Here is a 25,135-nt window from a genome sequence, read left to right as displayed (position 1 = left end):
CTGGCTTTGATCTTAGTAATGTCCCGTGGGCCAAGCATGTCCAGCTTCTTGTTAATCTCAAGACACTCACCTCTACAGCACCCAGTATGAGATCGTCTGTGTTCGTTGCTGAATCGGTCTTCTTCCTTTTCGCGGGATTATTGCGGTCCTGGTCGCTTCCATCACGTATGCATTATAAAAAACAACCTATATAATCCTCGAAGTTCTCCACATTGGTTTTGCGCAGTGTTCCCTTTTTTTATATATATATATAAATATAATTTGCAATTCGCTTTGTTATTTTGTCTGAGGGGCAGCTGCCGGTGTGTTAGTTAGTGTGGTAGGGCGCCGCCATGTTGGGTCTCCACTCACTACTCACTTCCGCTTCCGCCTTCTCCCGAGATCACAGCATGCTCCCGTCTCCCCAGCATGATCACCATCTCCCCCAGCGATGCTCACAGTTATGTTTGTATAGAACAGGTATAAACATATATATATATATATATATATATATATATATATATTTGCAGAAAATTTAAAACAGTAAAATAACTTATTGAAATAAACAATCAACCCCATAAAATAGAAACACTAAAATCTTGTTTCATCTCCAAATAACACCATTCTCACTTTCCCTTTCCTTTTTACCATATATTGTATCTTTCCATCTGTCTGACTCTCTGCAGTAATTAAATCACAGTTGCGAGTTTTAAGACAGACAATTCCCCAAACTCCACACTCCATTTCACCTCTCACGTATGAAAGTAAGACACGCTCGAGCAAGAACCAGAGAATAGCCGTTTAAAAAAAAAACCCCACAGTCAACACGTCAATGGATGTGTCTCACAAAATAATACACCTCACAGGTGTATTGTATACAGATCAATTGATTGTAATTGTGTGGTCAAGGTTAAGGTGATCCTTCAAGGGCGTTTGAATGGAGGCCAACTAAAAGAGCTGACAATGAAGTTAATGGAACTGCATATCAGTTATCTTACAGACAAAATTGCACATATCAAGACATTTTCTTAGTCCAAGTGGAGAAGGGGTGATGGTCATCAATGGGATATGCAGATGATTCCTAAAATACTTAATAACCCCTTCAAATGCCCCCCTAACAAATCACCTTCCAGACGCTCTGGATAGCATGTTTCACCACAAGTCACCCCAAAAAAACCTTTCAACCACTTTTTCTATTTGTCGGAATCGCCAGGGCGATATGATACTATCGCAATACTTGGGTCCCGATCAAAATATTGCCAAGCAAAATATTGCCATGCAAAATATTGCAATACTATGCTGTGTGTATATATATATATATATATATATATATATATATATATATATATATATATACACAAGTAAAACGAGAAACAGAGATAGGCAGAATGCAGATATCACGCAGGCCTTCACAGCGCCCCGTCAGCGCCTGACAGCGTGGCTTTGTGGAATCGCTGAGATACCCATAATCCTTTAACTGGGGTCATGGGGTCAACCCGTCACCGTGCTGTGCATGCCCAATAATCTTCGAGGAACCTACAGCCAGCATCAACACCAAATACTCTTCACAGTTTTCTGCACAGCATGCAGGCCTAGTTTCTATAAGCAATTCAAATCCTGCGATCAGCAGAAAGCCTGCGTGTGTAATTTCTCTCCCTTTGCGAGGGGCTATTGGAATTTTCGTCCCGAAAACTGTTTGCGCCACAGGGGTTCAGCTTGGAGGAATAATCTGTAAAAGAGAAGAGGAGCCTACAAGGGGGCCATGCTTAAAGCGGCCGCTGACTTAAGCTGCTTCACACATGCACTGCAACCCTGAAATGATCCGGACATAAGCCGGGGGAGCTGTACGTGTGAACGTAAATGTCCGAATCAGTTGGACCAGACATTACAAAATAATGGTACAAAGTCTGCGTAATGTACGATTGAGCGGTAAGTATGAACACAGCAGGTGATTGTCTGGATAATTCACAGCGAGTGAGTCCACCATCTTGGGTGTGTTTTAAAACTCTGCAGCGTCATTGCGTCACATCCTGCCTCGTGCACGCTCTACCCAGGCTCTGCCCTCGCCTAAACCAAGCGGAGTATTTCCAATAAGTGTAAACGCGTCTGACACTGATGTTCTGCGGTTGTGCACTACATGTGTGAAATGGCAACTCTGGGCAATGTCCAGACCTGATTATCTGGACATTGTGCAGGGTTCATGTGTGCAAGCAGCTATACAGTAGTCTAATTAGCGGACTGTTGGCTGTAGAAAAACTGCAACGCCTCACCTACTTCATTATAAGATGACACAACCAATTTGTACCCCTGCCTGCTGCAATCTACCAAATCTCCCCTGACAAAAGCATATAGATTAGACCGCTTTCAGGGAGGGCTGCACTGACACGGGTAGCCGGCATCTAAAAGTGGAAAATGAAGTGGCTTTTTAATTCTCCTCCAGGCAAACATAAAACTGTCCAGGTAAGTCATTTGCGGGTTGAATGGAGAGCCAGGAGCAGACTGCTTCTCCTCTGCAATACCCCTCAACCTTTCATCCTGCTCGGTCTACCTCTGCTTCTGTTCTCCCTATGCAGGACACACACGCACGCACGCACGCAGGCACGCACACACACACACACACACACACACACACACACACACACACACACACACACACACACACACACACACACACACACACACACACACACACACACACACACACAGCCTTATCCTCATCTGGGAGATTATCAATCTATTTGTTACATTTTGCCCCATTATTTCTCCCATATAATCCTCTTTCACTTCCTGTGGCTGCATGCTAATGGGTTTCTGTGAACAGAGAAGCTGAGCATGCTGTAGCTGGCCTCACACTTCCCTCTCTATCTCTTTTTTAATTTTCCCCCTCTCTTCCCTATTTGTCCTTATGGCGTACACAGGAGAATAAAACCTCCCAGATGGAAGGGGAAAGTGGAAATAGAGAGAGGTGCCATTCCATCTAATAAAACAGGGCTTTGTAATCACTTTCCTCTTACAAATCTTTAAAGTCTGCCAGAGCGGGGTTGAAATAGGAGTAATTGGAACACAAGCAGTGCTTCCGATTTTGTCTGGTGTCACCAACTCCCTCTGCTGTGTCCGCATTAAGTCTTCTCGCCTAAGCATTCACTTAGATTTCCAGCTCTCTCCGTTTCCTCTTTCGGGGTGAAATGGCAACAGACAATTAGGGGCCGGCGTGTCTCCCACACTCTCCTGCACTTAGTTTTTATTGAAATATTTTGTCCATTTCCCTTATCGCTCAGACAATGTTGACGGAGAGGCAGCGCAATTTTTTTTTGTATCTAAAAATATAGCACGATTGCATAGACTGTCAACCGACCCTTATTGTACCCACTGAGCTACTGAGAATCAGAATACAGGATGTGTCTCTTTTTTAATTCAACACATGTGCACAAGAGGCAAAATATAGGTGTTTGAAAAAGATTATAGCAAGCCGCAAGTGCCATTACCATCTTGGCAAACGATGGCGAAAGTAAGGCGACTCTACCCTCTCGAGGGCGGCTTAGATATAAAAGTTACACTGCATATCTAAGCCTTAGCTGAATATCCATTTCATTCTATTGCTTTGGGGCCAAGAATTATGACCGCAGGGAGACATGGAGTAACTGGGCAAGACAAAACACAGAGGTACTAAATACTTCCACACCAATGGCAATATAATTCAACTACATGGGGGATTTGCTCATCTCAATATATTGTGCCATTTTGCTAAACAAGCAACTTAACCAATATAGCATGCTGTAAGAAAATAATCAATGTTATAATCTCTTGTTGACAATATATAGGTGCCATTTGTCTTCCCAGTGGCAGTGGTTAGCCTTAGGAAGGACATGAGTAAAGAGCTGTTTATATTTCTGTCATGTGTACGGCCGTGTATGAGTGTGTGTCAGTGTGAGCTTGTGTTTGTATGTCCCAAGGGTTGGGACTCAGGCAATTGTGGAAATGGGAAAAATGGGGGCTGTGGGTGTTCTCAAAGAGCAAAATGGGGGCTACTTGACGTTTTTATGAAGCACGTCTGTTTGGAAATGAATCATTAGTCTCGGTTTTATTGCTCAAATTACCCGAGCTGGTCCTTGTCCTGTTTGCCCTTAATTAACAAGCATTGAATTCCCCTATTAATTAGCACAAGCTATTAGCTATTTTACATCACTCTTCATTTGTCGACAATTAAAAGGTCTATTATTAAAAGGCATGCCACGTGGTTAATTGTGCGAGTGGCTAAGTGGTGCATAGAGAGAGCAAGGGAAATAGGCTGCAGGAGACTTGCAGAGTCTGAGAGAGGTTTGCTCTCACCGTAACCTCTCCCATCTGTCCGTCTGCACTGCGAAACATCCCATCCCATGGCGGTCACCCTGTCCCACCATTCACACTGGATCACCTCAGAAGTGTACAGGTGGAAGTTGTGGTTCTTTACAGAAAGATTACTCATACTATACAATCTATAAATGTCAGCAGAGGGTACGAGGGCAAAAGGTGGAAGCAGGATCTTCTACTACCCAAGAGCTGGTCTGTGCTCTCCATCCCTCTTTTCCAATGATTTTCACATTTCTACATGACCAAAGTAATCACAACCACCAATGGCAACTACTAAGGACCAGAACAACTTTTGCGAGCAAGCAGATTTCAAAGCTGTGATGAAACCAAAAACAAACTTGGACAGGTAATGTTTGGCCATAGCCAAACAGGTAGCAACAATTAGAAGGGATGAGAACAAATGAAAAAAAATGATCAATAACATACAGACACAGAAGAGGAAGAGGATAAGAGGAGGCCGAGGTGGAAAGACAGTAAGGAGAGAGGTGAGGATGACTTTTCTTCTCCTCTCTCCTGGCCTCATCTCGCTCTCTTCGTCTGGGCTTAACGAGTAGTGAGGGGAGCAGGCAGGCAGGAGCTGCGTTGATTGACAGAACAATTACTGCTAACATGCTCCCTGATGGTGCCGCAGACATCTCCAAATAGAATTTCACTATGCTGTTGCATCACATGCTTACAGGAAGGATTTTGGTTGAAAAGCAAAATTGCCCCGACTGACTGACTGACTGACTGACTGACTAGCTCACTGATTGACTGGCTGGCTGATTGGCTGATGACTGACTGGCTGGCTGGCTGACTGGCTGGCAGGCTGGCTGGCTGGCTGGCTGACTGACTGACTGATGACTGACTGACTGGCTGGCTGACTGGCTGACTGACTGGCTGGCTGGCTGGCTGGCTGACTGAATGGCTGGCTGGCTGGCTGACTGACTGGCTGGCTGGCTGGCTGACTGTTTGACTGACTGACTAGCTGGCTGACTGACCGATTGGCTTGGTGATTGTTTGACTGACTGACTGACTGGCTGGCTGGCTGGCTGGCTGGCTGGCTGACTGACCGATGGACTGCAGGGCTCGACATTAAGGCTTGTCGGCTTGTCCGGGACAAGCAGATTGTTTGTAGGGCAGGTGGAGGAGTGGAAGGAGTGGGAGGGGAAGGAAAATACTGTCTACTCATTACTTGGCTATTTAACGTTCGTTAAATGAATATATTCAAAATACCGATTTGAAACGGCGGGACAAGCAGTCAGTGTGGGTGTCTGGAGGCCTGTCTGCAAGCGCTCTCAGTGCAGGAGCATTGAGAGTGTGAAGACGTTGACCCGCAGAAAAGAGCCACTGGTGTTTCGAGGGCGAAGGACTGGCACTGGTGGCCGGCAGAACCATCTGTCAAAGAAGCTCCCACAGCTGATCCACGGAACTGATCGGAGAGACTGATAGAGGAAGCGGTCTGTGTTGCTATATGTTCACACTGTTCGCATGGTTTCAACTGTATGTTCGTCTGAATTATAGATTCTGTGTTCGCGATTAAAATGAAAAAAGTAAATTATTGTAATTTTTACCTGTGACTTTATTGCCTGGACAAGTGAAAGGTAAATTCACTTGTCTGACGGACAGCTGCCTCAAAAAGTTCATGGGGAGCACTGAACTGGCTGGCTGGCTGTCTTTAAGCTGAACCCCTCTTGCTTGGAAAACACTTTTTTCTCCATCTCAATAAAAAGAGAGAAGCATTTACCCTTGAACAAGGTTGGCTGCTTCTAACTTTAGAGGGAATGTTTGGCAACATTTTCCCTACAGTTCTGACTGCTCATCTGTTTGCTCAGTTAGAGTTGCAGCTATTTTTACCCACACACCCACGGACGCAAGATCTGAGATATTTAATTAAAAGAGAAACCAGTGCACATTACAATATAATACTATCCATTGAACTAACTTATACCTATTAAATAAAATATAAGATTAATTCCAATGTTGACATTAAGCAGGTCAAAAATGTAACTGGACTGTATTGATGAACTCAGGATATTATGACCCTTTGAGTTTTTAATACAATTATTGAAAAGTTTACTTAAAATGAAAACCCGACTGCATTAGAAGGAAGATGATGATGAAGATGTTTTCATTTTGGATATCATAATGCATTTTACATACTACATTAAAAAGCAACAACAGCGCATTGTATGTGTAGAATCACATTAAAATAGCCTTAAATACATTTATTTTCCATTCTTTAAATGTAATTTCTTGAAGTTTCCTCTGCTACTACATTGAGTTCTCTTCTTCACAGGACCGCATATATGTAGCATTTGCTGGTCGATTTAGTCGGTGTAATGCAGCAGCCCACAATGTGACAAGTAAATTAAAAAATGAATCTATTTCTAATTATTTATAACCGTTCATAGCACAACCTCACTGAAAGCGTGATTATCAAAAAACTTACCACTCTGCTGCAGCTTCTCAGTACTTGAATACAGTCCAATGGAAAAAATGTTTAAGAAAAAAAATGTAAATCTCTGTAAAAGTCCCTGTGAAGCAAAAAATAAATATGTGTTTTGAGTTTGTCACACTACAGAAAAATGTATTATTAACCACCCAGCCAAATTTGAATGATTAAAAAAAACACCAAGTATATAAAAGCAGGTTACCAGAATCTTGGAAAAAGAAAGGCAGTTCCCTCTGTACTGAGACGGCCTATCGCGTTAATCGTGTTAAATGTTTACATTGGAATAACTTCCATGTTTAAATGTTGTGCTGAAGCCAGTCCTGTGGGGCCCCCCCTTCTGGCTCCTCCGCAGGTCAGGTCGGGGCTCCACGCCCTGCTTACATGCAGCTAATGCTAACGTAACCAAACCCCTCGCAGTCAAACGCAGGACGCTTCTGTTTTGTTCCGGACGTGGCATGAGTTCATGGTCTCCCTGAAGACGCATTTTACTCCAGGTGTTTATTCCCAAAACAGCATTTTATCCCAAACTCTGGGCTGTTAGCTTCGCTTATTTCACCACTGATGCTCTGATTCCGACCTGGTGTTTATATAGTGTTAGGGCTCTTGCCGAATATGACCGCTCCACGTCATCGAGTCCGGATTTAGCCCTGTCCAAAAACTCTGTACCACAAAAATGGTGAGAAACAGTTTAACAGTCTTACTCCACAATTCAGCACTACATCATTCACACTCTTTTCACATGTTTTCAACAATTACTTTCTACCATGGATCATTTCTCACATTTTTTCCATTTTTTTAAGGACTCTTGGCCACATTGGTGCTTACTTAAGAGACTAGAAACAGGATGTCGCACTGCTTCGTTTCCCCCCCCCCCCCCCCCCCCCCCAAGAGTGAAGGCAAAATATTTTCCTCATTGAACTGCATTTATGTACAGTGAGAGGCTGCAGCAGAGGGAGGTATGTTTTTTGATAGTAAGGAGTTCAGCAAATTTGTGCTACGAACAGTTGGGTTAGGGTGTAAAAATGATGGGAACCAACATTTTTAGACTTGGGTTCAGAAATTGTGAACCTACCCTTTAAGGTAAAGATTGGGGAATGACAGGTTTCCTTCACCCAGCAGTGAAGTTATTTATCTGTAAATGTGTAATCTGCACCCTGTCTCCAAGCAGCGGAGGGTAAATACAGCACCCTGTCTACTCTGATGTCTCAGGGGCAAGAAACTGGTGGAGGGAAGGAAGGAGCACAGATCATTGCACCCAAAGCGGTGAGGGCCCCGCAGGGCTGAAATCTACCAGCGTCTCTCACAGGGGCCGTCTGAGCCTGGGAGAGCCTCACCTCCAGCACCAGGGGCCCCCGAGACATGGGGCACCTGCACCGGGAGATAAAGGCTTCAACTCCTGAGCTAATATTGACAACTGTTCTGATAAATACAGAGGGCTGGGGTGGGGGCGGCAATCTATTCTCCCTCTCTTTCTCTCTTTCTCGCTCTGCCATGTCTCCCTGTCTGAGTAAATCTCTCTTTCTTATAGTTTGGCTCTGTTTTTCTCTGACTCTTTTCCCTCTGTCTGTTGTCTCGCCTCTCTCCCCCACTCCCCTCTCTGTCTGTCGGTATCTGCCTTTTTTCCCTCTCCTGTGTGTGTTTGGATCCGACAAGCAAGGCTCTCAGGCGTTGTGCCTCTTTTTTTTTTATTTATTCCATATCTGTAACTGTCAAAAGAGAAGATTGCTACTTTTGGTGCTGGCTGCGCTTTGTTGTGCTGATGGAAAGTCAAATAGGGGAGGCTGTGTTAAAAGCATCTTGACCACTTTATGGGGACACAAACAATGTCAGCCGCGATCTCAAAAGTCTCAGACAGTTGAAAACTGCTCTGTGAGGACATGGGAAACAGCCCTGTGAGCCTCGCAGACAGAGGTTCCTGCGAGCGGCGGTTTAAATGTCACGCCAGCCGAGGGAGGCAGATAGAGCCAAGCCTCAGCCATGTTGCCAACTGCTGCGTCCGTCACTTAAATACCTCTTTATCAGAGCTTATGAATTGATAAACATAACCAGTGCTACATAATTAGGGTGGTATTAAAGAGATTAAGTGAGCTAAAAGTCCCAACAAGGTACTTTACGGTACCATCCCATTTAAGACTATTTCAGTTAAATAGTCAAAGCCTAGTATTTTTAGGCAATGGAATTATCACTGTATAACAAAAAAAAAACAAAGTTAAAAGTTAAACTGAACATTTTAAAAATAGAAATATTTATTGTTCCTTACTACAATTCTGTTTTTCCATATTTTTTTTTGGATATGATGGCCACAAGCTCACCACCAGACCAGAGACACAACGGGAACCGAGTTGCGAAAACACCACATGGTGTCTGACCCGAGCAGATAAGTCAGTGAGCCGCGCTGCATCGAGTTGTGCTTTGTTGTGCTGTGCCATATCAAAGACAGCAGTTCATCTTTTCCTGTCTACTGTGTCGTGCACATTGTCTCTTCCCATTAGCCTGCGACCGGCACGATATGGTCGGCACGGGTGCGAGGCTGGCAGACGTGGGTGGCTTGGGGTGGCAGATGCCTGGCGTTCTTGCGGATGCCCTCCGTCGACTTATGACAGATGTCAGGGCTCCTGTTGGACGGCCACACTTCATCACGCCACAGAGCTCTCCCTACTCGCCCTGCTGAGTCCACCAGCCTGCCTGACAGAAGCTGCACCCAACCCCACCGCCACATCCACCCCGATCCCTCCTGCCATACCTATGCATGCCTGTTCACAAACACACACACACACACACAAATGCACATAAATCTGCATCTGTCAGTCAGCCGTTATTACCTCAGACAGCAGCTACGCCGGCAACCAACGGATCACATGCTAATGGGCCCAGACGCGTCCAATCAGGGAATCTAAAGCATCAGTCTTCAGGGTGTGTGTGTGTGTGTGTGTGTGTGTGTGTGTGTGCATGTGTGCGTGCATGAGTGTGTTGTTAGGTAGCACCAAGAACTTTTTCAGCAAAGTCTGAAAGAAGCATTGAAAGCGTTGTTGCTTTCACACTAACCAGAGAGAGAATTCAAGTTTCACATGTGATTCATTTATCATATCATTGTCGACATGGGACATGCTGCTCACTCACCATTTAGGCCTGCTGGTAGACTTGACCACAGGAGACATGCCATCTCTGTACAGGCTCTTGGTCTTGGAGAAGTTTACCACGTTGAAAATCACCCTCTGAAAGACAAATGTTAACTTTAGATCCTACAACAGCGAAAGAAAATTAGGAGTCATGTGACAAATGCACAAATTGAACCTTGCTCTTAAGTCCTTTTCTTCTCCTGTCAAATGGGAGTGGTTGAAAAACATAAAGGCAATTTATGTGGGAGCGGACAAGCCAGAGGTGCAAAACACACTCGTCAGCTCTAATACCACCCACAACAATGAAATGATGCCAAATTATCAGTACATTGAGGAGATAAGGCAGCTTTAATGTCCCTCAGTTGACCCCATGTAGCAGTACAAAGCTCTGGATAAAAGGCAGCGGCGGTGTTAGGGGAGCGCAGCCACTAATCTGGCAGGACATCATGGCTGTCCCCAGAGGGATGCTGTCTGGACCAAACCAATGATTAGCCCAGCCTGGAGCAGAGAAGACAACCACGGAGGCTGGAGCTTCATAGCCTGAACAAAATATTCGAAAAACCTGCCCTTCTTCCCTTCCAAATCCTGCATACCCGATTAACATCAGGAGGAGTATGAACCAAAAAGTATTCCATATATATATATATATATATATATATATATATATATATATGAAAACTATTCAAACGAATAGTGATGGTAATACTGCAGTGTGCTAAATGAATCCTATTGATGGAGCATATCAAATTACCAACTGAGTCCAGGTGGTGGAAGTTAACTGGGTGCTACTGAAATCCTATTACAGATTCCCCACCCTTTTCTCCCTCCCCTCAATCCCTTTCTCCTCTCCCTCCCCATCATCCCCTGCTCCCCGCTCTCTCTCCCGCCCAGCATCAGAGGAGCGAGGATTGTGGATTGTGGCAGGCTGATTCAGACTTAGGTAAAATGACATCTAACTGATGTTGAGACTGGCAGCGGGCTCCTGTCGCAGGGAGATAAGACCATTGCTGCTGGCATTTCAATTACACTTTACTGCCCCGCACATCTGTTGCAAGAGCTACTTTTCACCCTTTTCCGCCCCAGGCAAATACAGCCTTATTCTCTCCACTGACTTATTCCGATTTGCACAGCCTCCCTTTTCTTCATTCTAGGTCCAAAACAAATTCAGATTGTCTCCTTCCCTCAGCTTGACTTTGCTTGCTGTTTGTAATCTATTTGGTGGGCCTGTTTTACTCAGTGGGGGCTGAGACCAGACAGGAGACAGATGACAGATACAGTCATGGGCAGCAGTAGGTTGGAGAAAGGAGAGACATTCAGACAGACCGACTGCAAGGGGTCGCATGAGGGAGAGGTAGTTATGAAGAGATTGACATGGCAACAGGAACAGTAGCTTGGGCAGGAATGAATAAAGCCCCCCCCCCACTGCCCAGCAAGATGGACATGTTGAGGAGAGGTGGGAAGGCAGTGAGTGTGTACAGTGTTTATGCGGATGTCTCAGTCTCCCGCTGTACCTCTCTGATTTCACTGAAACTAAAGTGATTAAGGGGGAAGCCATTCCTCCTGCAACTACTGAAAGTGCTGGATCAAAAAAAATGTTGTGGCCCAAACAAACAAGGCAACACAGTAGGATGCAAGATAGCACATTGAAGCTCAATAACAAAGGTAGAAAGTCTTGGAAGACTCACTAACAAGCACAAGTGCAGTGTGGGTGTTTCAACACCAGATGAGAAAATGTGTACACGGTGCAGCAAGCACATTTAGATCTATTAAAGTATCAGGATCATTAGCCATCTTCCTTTTTCCAGCGCTAGTTGTTTTTGTCACTTAAAGTGATTGGATCTTTACGAGGTGCTATTGCCCTCCATAGTTAAGACTTTACTGTTGCTATGAGCAGCTGTTCACCTCCTAACTAATGTACACTTCATATACACACAGCAATCAAACACACACACACACGCACGGACGCACGCACGCACGCACGCACACACATACACACACACATACACACACACACACACACACACGCGCGCACACACACACACACACACACACACACACACACACACACACACACACACACACACACACACACACACACACACACACACACACACACACACACACACACACACACACACACACACACACACACACACACACACACACACACACACACACATACATAGAGCAGTCTCAACATCCACACCGTGTCACAGGGAGAAAACTGCTGAAAAATATTATATGGCTCAGCCAGGGAAGTGTTGTGTGCATCTGCGTGTGTCTATATCTGAGTATGACTTCTATTTGTAACTTTTGTAGCACTGGAAACTTACCATGAATTAATATTATTATGCATCTTGCGATACTTGATTTCTGACTGCTCATACATATTTTTAAATCCATGCTAACCATGCCCAACAATTGGTCACTTTCATCCACGTATGTTAGTGACTGTACAAATGAGTAAGTGTAAAGCCTTTAATAGCACCCTTTTAATGGTATACCAAATGTGGCCTGCCAATAAAAACAGCCTCTGATGTTAGTACAAAATAACTGAAAATGTGACGATGGTAACACCCTGACAAGAATTATAAACTCTCTTAGTCAACGTGTGTTGCTGGTGACTGGCAGTATTCAGTTTGAGTCCAAGTACTCACATGCAGTGTGAGAGAAAAATGCAGATGATAAAATCTTTGAATAGTGTTGTATATTCTATATAGTATAATAGCCTTTATGTATGTTATGTAGCTTTTAAAACACATTGCCTTGGGGTTTTAAAGAATCTCTCAGAGTTTATATGAAGAGACCGTTCTTTCCAACAACGCCTTCTGGAGTATAAGGGTTAGTTAGGATTTACCAGATCACATTCCATCTTCACTCAACCTGGTGTGAAGATAAGGATAACCCCCAGGGGGCTCGACAGAGCATTGTGTGTTTGGTTTAAGGCACAGTAAGACTGTACCTGTGACCTGGGTTTGATTGTTAAACCACTGTATAAGAGAAACACCCAGGGATATGATTGAGGGGGCATAGTCCTGTAAATGACAAGCTGACCAATGGTTCACAACTGTTTTAGTCGTTATCTCTGTTTTTCTAGCTTGTAAAAAGGCTATGTGTGTAAACACTCAATGTATGCTTTCCCGGCACCGATAGTGTTCAATGTTTTTCTTTGTTAAAACATGTTCTCAGCTGTTACTGAAGGCAACAGGGAATCACATGGCTAGTCTCAGAATGGATCACAACCTCTCATGTCTATAAAGGCCTCTTCAAGTGAGGTAGAGGCAGAATGATCAAGACCAATGCTTTGAAGCAGCTCTGAATCTTTCTCTTTATTTGCAGAATAAATATCTTTAATACTCTCAGTGTGTTTTCCTGTAGTGGGAAGATTAACCTCACCGAGCACGCAGGGAGAATTTCTCCAACATAAAGTAACAGTGACAAGTAGGTAGACAAGCCATACAGAAAATAAATAACTACAAAATAATAAACAAAATAAAAAACATATGAAAAAGGAGTTTAACTTTGAGTGAATCAAAATTGCAAATGTGGCTGCAATGGTAAGCCACATTAGGTTGATTGCCAAGTAGCAGAGGTCTGACAATTAGCACTTTCATATATGATCAACAAGGGCCAACTTACAATGTTCTAATAAGGCCAATAGCTGGTGCCAACATAGGAGTTGTATTGGTCAAAAAGACTGCAGATTAATTTAATGTCAATCATGACTGATTGACTGAAGATCATGACTTCATAACAACTGACCGCAGTCAAAGATGGACAAACTGCATTAGCAAAGAGGCTCAGTGGTCACAAGTAGAAGCTCACTGACAGGGACAGACGGACACTTAACAGGATAGTGGACAAATGCCACTGAAGTACAGCCTAAAAGCCATATAATTGAATACGCACCTCTGTGACCCAATCTCAACAAAAGCTACACATTTTGAGCTTTACAAAGCTGTAATTTCTGGTAAGGCTGAAATGTAGAAACTATTTACTGTATATCCAAGGCCAGGACACAGGATGGAGCCTATGTATCACATGTATCACATCATTCCAAGAAGGAACAGAACAGCTGTTCTAAATACAAAGGGTGGCCCTACTCCTCATTAGCTCCTTGATATGAATAAATTGCTCGTATGTGTTTCAATTATTTTGTCCATTTTGTCCAGAAAAAAATAATCAGAGCTGTAATGGAATGGAATATAAAGGAAAGCAGAAAGGAGTACGAAGCAGCTACACTCAGGGACGAAGATCCACACAAAGGTAAATACGTAACTATCGCATGATAGAGGCGTCATCAACACGCGACACGCCCATATTCTCACTGTGAATGAGCCAGACAATTACCTGTTCTGTTCACACAAACCACTCAATCGGACATTACCCAGACTTTGTACTCGGGTGCTTGCTGGGTAAAGTCGGGGTAATGTCTGGGTCAAATGATTCAACATTTGCTTTCACACATACAGCTCCTCCAGATAACGTCCGGCTATATTCAGGGTTACTGTAACTAGGTATGGACAATGAATGAATATTATTGTTCATCTCTGTCATATCCTCATACTGTATCTCAATAAACAATTTTGCAGTCTGAATTACTGAAGACAAAATATAAGCATAGAAAGATCTCAAAATTTGGGCAAAAATAAAAATAAATATATATATATATATATATATATATATATATATATATATATATATATATATATATACACAAACACAAACAAACACCTAAATAAATGTGAGGTTTACAAGATCTTTACAACTTACCCACACACCCAAAGCCAATTTAAAATCCCCAGTGTGTGTGTGTATATGAGTGGGCGGCTATAGCTGTGTGTGTGTGTGTGTGTGTGTGTGTGTGTGTGTGTGTGTGTGTGTGTGTGTGTGTGTGTGTGTGTGTGTGTATCTAAACTAGTTTGTGTCACTGCCCTGGAATATTTAATTAGGTTGGGAGCAGTTAGTAGAGATTAACATCCATGCCGTCTGAGCTGTCATGTCGACAGAGCGTGTCAAAGCCCTCCACCGTCCTCATCCCAGCCTGACTGGAACAGGTGTGTGAGCCACAAGGTAGTCTCCACAGTTCCTCAAGATGCTGAAACATGCAAAACTCAAAATGAGCTTCAAACATGTTGAAAATAGGATAAAACCACTGTAATCTCTGGGTATTTTTGTGTTGTATATAAATATAGTAAAAAAAAAATAAAAATACAATAAAATGTCACTATCACTTCGCTTGAAACATGGGGCCACTGAGGATGGTTTATACAGTGGATGCCTCAGGTTTGATTAAGCCATGAATATTCCTCCTAAAATCTTTCAGGCGACAATCTAAATGACTAATTTATTAGCCACACTCCTCTGTTAACCTTTTATACAGACTTGTCAGCCAGTCAGGCAGCCAGAGCCTGGGACTAAAATAGCCCAAATGCTGCAAGGATTTTGAGGCCAAACTGTGTCTTTTGATCTCCATCGATCCAGCGTGTGGTCGGATAGCCTGACTTCCAGGAAGAATCCCAATGGATGAATTATTAAAGGCAGCATTCTTAACAGGGACACCTGTTCTCAGACTTCCACAGAGACAACACTCATGCTCTACAGTATTCTGATGTAGTCCACATACAGCTCAACTCACCATACCCTGGCTCACACAGCCACGACTCCAGCTATGAAAAGTCCATAGCTGTCAGTGGAGACAGTCTGATGACTGGACTACCTGGTCACTGACACTGCTAGCCACCTTCCCAAATAAATTCTGTCTACACAGAAATGAAAAGAATAACGTTCACTCATCTAGTCAATGTGTTTCAGTAGTATATAGCTCTATAAACTAACCATGGAAATCTGAAGAGGTATAAAAAATGGTTTAAATTCCATGACTGATGCAGTAATATTTTGGTTATGATGTTAGAAAACACTTTCTTGAAAAGATTATGCGTCTGCTTGGCTATGAGAGCTCTCATGAGAGCTCTCATGAGAGCCATCAACAATCTTCCTTGTTCACTAACTACTGTCGGAAAATGGTCTGGAACACAGATAATTAACTGTGATGTAAAAACAGAAATTGCAATATATATGAAAAAATTGCAATCAGATATATTTTCAAAATAATTTCTGGCTCTTACAGGCAGTTGGAGGTGTATCAGAATAAATGCGACAAAATGGCCTTTTTCAACAATGAATCGTTAAGTGTAGCCTGTATTTCATGTGGCATAAATATGGGTCACAGTGGCAGACGAGACACACACCATGTCGGCGCCCCACTGCCAGAAAGACTCCCTCGCTAAACCCGTACCAGTGAGTAGAGACTCACACAAGTGGCACCTGACCAGGGGCTGGATGAAAGGCACCAGGAGCCGATCCGCTGGCTGTGAAAGTGCCTCACCGAGCTGCAGGACGAGTGCAATCTCCTCTGCTGCCAGCTGGAGTACTTCCTCGCCAGTGTGACCCCCCAGGGGAAGTAAACCTCCCGGCCCCTGGCATAAGGTTTCCCTCTACTACATCTCCCGGGAGGACCAGATCAGTTCCCACCCTGCACCGCCTGCAGGGGCCTGGCTCCAGGAGGCACAGCCACAGCACCACCATTGTCACCGGGAGGCAGAGCGCCACAGGGAGGAGGAGGAGCTAGTCCACGGCGTGACCGACAGCTGGCCTGCCGCCACCAACAGGCCCCAGGACCCACGCGCGTTTTACCCACCCCAGAGGAGAATGACCTGGGGTCCGCAGCGTCCACCACCAGGACCCACGCAGGATTCGGCAGGACCCAGGCCCGCCTCCTGCGCAGTTCTTCTCCCACTGGCCCAGGCGAGGGCGGACACCTACCAGCCGGGTTCTGCGGTGCCACAGGACGCAGTCTCCCCTTCCCGTGCTGTCCCCCCTCCGTCCCCCTCTCTGTCGCATTGCTACCAGGGCGGCTCCTCAATGGGCGGTTGTGGGGCCACAGACAGCTGCTCAAACGCCTGGGCAGGGGTGCTGGGACTTCCCCATGATGGAGGTCGGACAGGTGGTTCTGCTGGCTGGTCCGCCAGGCCCCTCAACCAATCGGGAAGGGACCTACGACGTATCGGTGAGAGTACAAGAGGGAAGACATCAGGCTTTGCTGGACTTTTTTGCCTGCTGTTCTCAGATGAAGGTCCAGCAACGCCTTGATCGACCCGGAGCTTTGGTGGAGGTGTAACGGGTGGAGAGTCGGTGTGTGCATGGGAATATTCACACGTATCCTATGGTGCGGCTTGAAATTTGTTACAAGGGGAAAAAGCATAAGGTGAAGGGTACAGTTTTGGTTACAGATTGGCGACACTTTAATTAGGAAGGCTGGAGGATTGCGCTTACAGTCAGTAGAGAAGTGTGAGTGTTGCGTGGCAGTGGATAATGGCCCACTTCTTTTGGCCGGGCATTTTGGCAGATGTGTGTAAATAGCGCACTGCGTGTCTCGAGTGCCAGTAAGTCAATCCTCCGGCTACACCAACTGCACCACTGAGGCCCCTCCCCCTAGTCAGGGTGCCCTCCGAAAAACTTGGCATGGACATGGACATAATCCACTAGGACTAACACAAAATGATACCCGCAGTGCCTGCGAGTATCATTTTGTGTTAGTCCTCGTGGATTACGCAACCCGGTACCCCAAGGTGGTGCCACTGCACAGTATTACGGCCAAAGGTGTGGCACAGGCACTGTTTTAGGTCATCTCCCGAATGGGGATTCCGAAGGAAATCCTGACCGACCTGGGCACTTCATTTATGTCACATACACTTTGAGAACTTAACAAGCTTTTGGGCGGCCTCTCAATTTGGACCAGTGTGTACCACCCCCAGAACGTCAGCCTGGTGGAGTGGTTCAATAAGACGCTGAAGAACATGGTTCATAAGATTGTGCATGACGATAGCCATAATTGGGATAAATTATTGGACCCATGTGGTGTTTGCCATGCAGGAGGTGCCTCAGGCCTGCATGGGATTTTCTCCCTTTGAACTCCTCTTTGGCAGAAGAACCTGGGGGGTGCTGGACCTAATTAAGGAAAACTGGAAGGAAAGGCCTATCACTAGTAAGAACAAAGTTCAGTATGTTATGGACCTGCAAGCAAAGTTACACAGGTTGGGGCGCTTGTCACAGGAGAATTTGCTCCAGGCTCAGGAACGTCAGTGCCGGTTATACAACAGAGGGGTTCAACTCAGGAAATTTTCACCGGGAGACGATGTGTGAGTGTTGCTCCGTACGTCCAGCTCTAAATTTCTCATGAAGTGGCAAGGGCCCTTCATGGTCACACGGCGGGTTGATAAGGTCATTTATGAGGTTGTGTGGTCAAAGAGGGTTTGAGCGAATCAGATTTATTCCCTTAACCTCCCAAAGGAGTGGAAGGAGCAGGTGTCCGTGTCTTTGGCCACCGCAGTGATCGAGGGGGATGAGATGGGGCCGGAGTTTGCAAAAAAGACAGATTCCACCCCGGCCCTTTCCAGTGGCCACTTTACAATGGCAGTTTTCTGATGTTGTCTCCCCAGGTACAGTACCGTAGGAGAAGGACTGCCCGGCCATCAAGTGGGCAGTCAGCGCACACAGCTACTAGCTCCTGGGGTGCCTTGGACCCTCTGTTCAGACCATGCCCGCTGCAGTGGCATGTGCACCGTTGGTACCTTGCTCTTCAGCCCTTTAAGTTCAAGGTGATCCATAGGCTGGGGGCGCAGATGGTGGTGGCCAACTTCCTCTCCTGCTTTGATGGGGGGGGGTGGATGGCTCCCCGACCAAAGTCAGGCAGTAGGGGTAGGTGGCAGACAAGGGGGCGCGGTTTAGCCATGTCTGCAGGTGACGGCACTGGCTTCTTCTCCGGCGCGGCACAGCTGTGCCAGGTCCGCTTTATCAGCCTCATTAGCGCTGATTGTTCGGACCCGGCTGCAAGAGTTTTCTTATGTGTCGTTTTGTCTTGAAGTGATGATCGCATGGTGCAGGATGCTGACAACCTTCGTGACCAGTCCGCGAGCCACATGGACCATGACGCAGATTGATTCCTTGCGATTTTATGTTCCTGTTTTAGTCAATGATCCTTTCTGTATGTGATAGTTAATAAAGACACACGCCATGTTGGCGCCCCTCTGTCGGAAAGTCTCTCTCTCTAGACCTATACCGGTGGGCAGACTCCCACAGTCACATTTACAAACAGCATAGCAGCATTCTAGCTGCAGTGTCAAAGAAAAATCTATGTTTAAGAGCTTTTGTGTTTTGTGAAGGATTTCTTCCCCCTGACACTGTACATTATATGGGACATATATCAGACACAAATAAAAAAACGCAGATACAAACACAAACTGTACATGCAGACAAATTAACGACTGTTTCGCCCAAGTGATCGAGTCAATCAAAAGATTTGTTTGCTATGAATGAATAGTTCATCACTACCACTATCAATGACCTATAAAATAAAAAATAAATAAAAAAAGCAATAAGCAAAAATCAGCAACTCTAAGCAATTGAGAATATTCTACAAACCCCAATTCCAATGAAGTTGGGACGTTGTGTAAAACGTAAATAAAAACAGAATACATTGATTTGCAAATCCTTTTCAACCTATATTCAATTGAATACACTACAAAGACAAGATATTAAATGTTCAAACTGATAAACCTTATTGATTTTTTCCAAATATTCACTCATTTTGAATTTGATGCCTGCAACACCTTCCAAAAAAGCTGGGACAGGGGCAACAAAAGACTGGAAAAGTTAAGGAATGCTCAAAAAACACAAGTTTGGAACATTCCACAGGGGAACAGGTTAATTGGAAACAGGTGAGTGTCATGATTGGGTATAAAACAAGCATCCCCGAAAGGCTCAGTCTTTCACAAGCAAGGATGGGGCGAGGTTCACCACTTTGTGAACAACTGCGTGAGCAAGTAGTCCAACTGTTTATGAACAACGTTTCTCAACGTACAATTGCAGGGAATTTAGGGATTTCATCATCGACAGTCCATAATATCATCAAAAGATTCAGAGAATCTGGAGAAATCTCTGCATGTAAGCGGCAAGGCCCAAAACCAACATTGAATGCCTGTGACCTACGATCCCTTAGGCGGCACTGCATTAAAAACTGACATCATTCTGTAAAGGATATTACCACGTGGGCTCAGGAACACTTCAGAAAACCATTGTCAGTTAACACAGTTTGTTGCTACATCTATAAGTGCAAGTTAAAACTCTACCATGCAAAGCAAAAGCCATATCATCAACACCCAGAAATGCCTCTGGCTTCTCTGGGACCGAGCTCATCTGAGATGGACTGACCCAATGTGGAAGTGGAAAAGTGTACTGTGGTCTGACAAGTCCACATTTCAAACTGTTTTTGGAAATCATGGACGTCGTGTCCTCCAGGCCAATGCTGAAAGGTACCTTCAGGTTTTGGAGCAACATACTGTATGCTGCCAAGCCACATTCTGCATGTGTTACAACAGCGTGGCTTCGTAGTAAAAGAGTGCGGGTACTAGACTGGCCTGCCTGCAGTCCAGACCTGTCTTCCATTGAAAATGTGTGGTGCATTATGAAGCGCAAAATATGACAACGGATACCCCGGACTGTTGAGCAACTGGGGTCGTACATCAAGAGAGAATGGGAAAGAATTCCACCTACAAAGCTTCAACAATTAGTGTCCTCAGTTCCCAAATGCTTATTGAGTGTTGGAAAGGAAAGGTGATGTAACACAATGGTAAACATGCCCCTGTCCCAGCTTTGCTGGAACTTGTTGCAGGCATCAAATTCAAAATGAGTGAATATTTGCAAAAAAAACCATACAGTAAATCAGTTTGAACATCAAATATCTTGTCTTTGTAGTGTATTCAACTGAATATAGGTTGAAAAGGATTTGCAAATCATTGTATTCTGTTTTTATTTACATTTTACACTACGTCCCAACTTCATTGGAATTGGGGTTTGTAATTCAAAGTTCTGCTTGTGTATATTTTACAACAGGGGAAACATAGAATAGCATCAGTGTAGCTGGCTCGGGTCCCAGTGGCATTGGGGTAAAAACCTTTTTCCTTCAGGCCAACAAAAGCTGTGGCTTAGATCCTGAGAAAGCAGGTGAGCGGTGAGGAAGGTCAGTGGAAGAAGGATAAGAGTCTGACGGGGGCACACAGAGGAACAACCTCAGCTCCTCTGGGACAGGACAGCGGTCATAGCTGCCTGCATGTGCATGTGTATGTCCATGTGTGTATGTGTGTGTGTGGGAGGCGGGGGTCAGGTATGTGTCCCCTGGGACCTCATGTATGACCTGAAGGAGTCTTGTATACACAACCTGACAGACTTCACAAAGTCACACATGGCCAATGTCACCCAATGCAAGTAAATGTCAGCAACACCACCAACACAATGGATTCCCTTTCTCTTTGTCCCCCTTTCTCTTCCCTGTCTTCCTTTTTTACTCCTCCTCTGGAACCACAATAGATCCTGTCTTTTAGCTTCTGACTTTCTGCTTTCCATCCGTCCTGCTTCAGGGGAGTTTTGTTGCAGACCATTCTGCTCCCTGGGGAACAATGTCAGCCCAAGGTGATGACACAAGGATAGAGACTAAATAAAAGCATAGATTCACACACACAGCACACATACACATACACACACACACACACACACCCACACACACACACACACACACACACACACACACACACACACACACACACACACACACACACAATCCAACTGATCCGAGCGCTGCTTTGGAGCAGTACTGAATCTTTTTCTTTATTCTGCAGAATAAATAATCTTGGATATTCTCAGTTTTGTCTTCTTGTAGCGGGCAGATTAACCTCACCAATCATTGCAGAAGAATTTCCTTCACAACACACACACACACACACACACACACACACACACACACACACACACACACACACACACACACACACACACACACACACACACACACACACACACACACAATCCAACTGTGATGATGAACAACAGTTGCAGAAGGTGTGCAAGGAAAAATAATGGTGTAATAAAGAGAAATTTTGCCATTATAAATATTATTATTTATTATTTAGATTGCAAACACTTTACAGAAACTAAAAAAACAACAGAATAAATCCCTGCAAGGCCTTTCATGTGTTTTCTTAAGTTTGAGATGCCCTGTGGAAAAGCAGCGTAATATGTGAGGAAAGTCTTGAGTTACCCAACTATTGATCCTGGGTGCTACAGGTCTCAGGAACAGACTTTTAAATGTCAACTTTTAATTTTGTTCTCCCTGCTTTGGCTGAAAAAAAAAGATTTATTCAAACCGGTGCTGTTTCAGGAGATATCAGATAGCACGGTGACAGTCTTTTAAAGAGATTATTTTTTATTTTTGGGTTTAGGCATTCACATCCTTTTGTATCAGTCTCTTTTATTCAGCTGGGGGGGAAGGAGGAAGTTCCTGCAATCGGCTACGGGTTGAAAGGCAATTTTAGCTCCCATTGTAAGGCAGTGTACAACTGGAACTTCTTTAATTAGGGCTCGACTCACACTGACTGACAGCCATGACCAATACCCTCCAGATAGTGGTGGAGGTCACACCAACACACACACACACACACACACACCAATTGCACACACCCATCCTGTACACACACAAATTGCTCACTCATACTCACTCATTCACCTGCACACATACAAGGATAGAATATACAAACATGTACTCAAACACAAGATGGTTTGAATATAAGTAATGTAGCTTGATGAAGGGCTTTGATTCACCAATATATGTAGATATTATATGTGTATTGGTTCTTTTGCATATTCTTTCTAAAATGTGTTTTATTTGTCTGGATTCAACATCAGGCTCTAGGTTATAGACCGACTCATTACTGTGCACACAACTCATTTGTGTGTTTAGTCACTTCAGTGTTAGTTCAGAAGAAATTCAACAAGCCTAGATTATGTTGTGATCAAGATGTTTCTGTTATGATGCTTATGCCCTATCAGTTATTAAAGCTGCAACATGGAAATAACACAACACAAACAGCCAAACAGAATGGCCGGAGTCTTTGTGTGCAATTCACACAAATTACAAGAAGTCTCAAGAATATACATATTGTGCTTCATAGATATTGTGTATGTATATGGTTGTATATGGACCATTACCAAAAGGACCACCACATGTACTGTCCAGCTCCACTACCACAACCACATGCACTGTCCAGCTCTACTACCACATGCACTATCCAGCTATACTACCACATGCACTGTCCAGCTCTACTCCCACTACCACATGCACTGTTCAGCTCCACTTCCACTACCATGTGCACTGCCCAGCTCCACTACCACATGCACTGCCCAGCTCCACTACCACATTCACCGTTCAGCTCCACTTCTACTACCACTACCACTACCACATGCACTACCACATGTACTGTCCAGCTCCACATGCACTCCCAAGCTCCACTACCACATGCACTTTCCAGCTCCACTACCACTACAACGTGCACTGCCCAGCTCCACTACCACATGCACTGTCTAGCTCAGGGGTGGGCAAAATTTTTGGCTCAGGGGCCACATTGACTTTTAAAATTTGAAAGACGGGCCGGGTCAGCACAAGATGCATACATATCAAACATAAACAGAAAAAAAGCATTATAGTGTTAATACACTTACCTTTTAGTGGGAACACTGTTGTTTTTGCCAGTGCATCGGAGTCTGGTGTTCGTTTTGTTTTGGCAATTCTCAGAACAGATCTGAGGTGTTCATCACTCAACTGGGATCTGTGGAGTGCTTTGTTGGTGTTCATCACACTAAAGGTCTGTTCACACACATACCTAGAGCCCAAAAACACCAGCATCCTCTGTGCCATCTTCTGGATGTTTGGAAATTTGGCTGCGCTTAATGAAGCATAAAACTCATCCAGTTTAAGAGAGTTGAACTTCTCCTTTAAGTCGGTGTCACATTGGAGATCAATCACTTCCAGTTTCAGGGTCTTGTGAGAATGGACATGAAACCAGCTGAAGTGACTTGTCAATTTTTCCAAAATCAGAGAACCGACGGCAGAATTCTTCATGCAGGTCATCCAGTGATTTCCTGTATTTTTTTACATGTTGCGGGGCCTCTTTCAACGTAGCCAGTGTGGGGAAATGAGCGAATGACTTGTTTGGCATTTGCTTTGAGAATAATGCTAGCTTGGTTTTGAAGGCTCTGACGTTTATATGCATTTCATGCACAAACTGGTCTTTCCCTTCTAGCTGCATGTTCAGCTCATTCATGTGTGTCAGTATGTCCACAGCAAAAGCTAAATCACAAATCCAATCTGTGTCACTCAGCTCAGGAAACTTGTCAGCGTTCTCAAGTAGCTCCAAAAATGAGAATCTCCTGTTTCAGCTCCCACACTCATTGACATACTTTCCCCAAACTTAACCAGCGGACATTAGAATGGTAAAGCAAGTCCCTGTGATCAGCGCCAGTTTCTTCAAGAAACTTAATAAACTGACGATGGGGAAGTCCCCTCGCTCGAATAAAGTTAACAAGTTTTACAACTGGCTCCACAACGTGGTCAAGCTGCAATACGGATTTACACAGTGCTTCCTGGTGAATTATGCAGTCTAGGAAAATTACCTCCTGCTCAGGGTTTTCCTCTTTCACCCTCTCCTGGATTATTTTGAGCAGTCCGACGTTTTTTCCCGTCAGATTTGGCGATCCATCTGTGGTAACGTTGGCGAGCGTACTCCAAGGTAGCTTGTGCCTCTTGATGACCGCCGACACACTGTCATACAAGTCCTCTCCCCGTGGTATCCCTTTTAGGGATTCCATGGCCAAAAACTCCTCCGTTGCTCAAAATTTTCATTAATCCCTCTGATAAAAATTAAAAGCTGAGCGGTGTCCTTTATGTCATTACTTTCGTCCAGTGCCAAAGAATATAATGTAAATAACTCCACTTTTTTGTTTAGCTTGCTAGCTAAGTCTTCGTCAATTAATTCAACACGGCGAGTCACTGTCCTGTGTGATAAGCTAATTTTTTCAAATTTGTTCTTGCTCTCAGGCCACAAGATACCTGCTGTCTCTACCATGCACTCTTTGAGAAACTCCCCTTCGAAGAAAGGCTTGCTGGCTTTTGCTAACTTGAATGCCAGCAAATAACTTGCCTTCGTGCTTGATTCTTGGATGGCAGTTTGTTGGATAAAGGTGTTTTGCTGAGCCTGCAAACCAGCTGCCAACCTCTGAGCGGTAGCCGTCCGTTATGCGTTGACTGGTTGTTAGCGTAATTAGCATGCTTGGTGGAAAAGTGACGGCTGATGTTGAATTCGTT

The 25,135-nt window shown here is 44.5% G+C and overlaps 1 protein-coding gene across 1 annotated transcript in view; it reads right to left on the bottom strand.

Moving 5' to 3' along the window:
* agbl4 (AGBL carboxypeptidase 4) overlaps positions 1-25,135 on the bottom strand; it is a gene marked incomplete at both ends in the record, with an annotated part of 348,196 nt that overhangs the window by 165,123 nt on the left and 157,938 nt on the right. The window contains one exon of the mRNA XM_079996677.1: positions 9,884-9,978. Within this exon, the coding sequence (XP_079852803.1) occupies positions 9,884-9,978 (95 nt within the window). The remainder of the gene's footprint in view (positions 1-9,883; positions 9,979-25,135) is intronic.

This window comes from Zeus faber (assembly GCF_960531495.2).
Source record: "Zeus faber genome assembly, chromosome: 1".
In the NCBI taxonomy this organism is placed as follows: Eukaryota; Metazoa; Chordata; class Actinopteri; order Zeiformes; family Zeidae; genus Zeus; species Zeus faber.
This window is presented reverse-complemented; position numbering and strand designations above follow the sequence as displayed.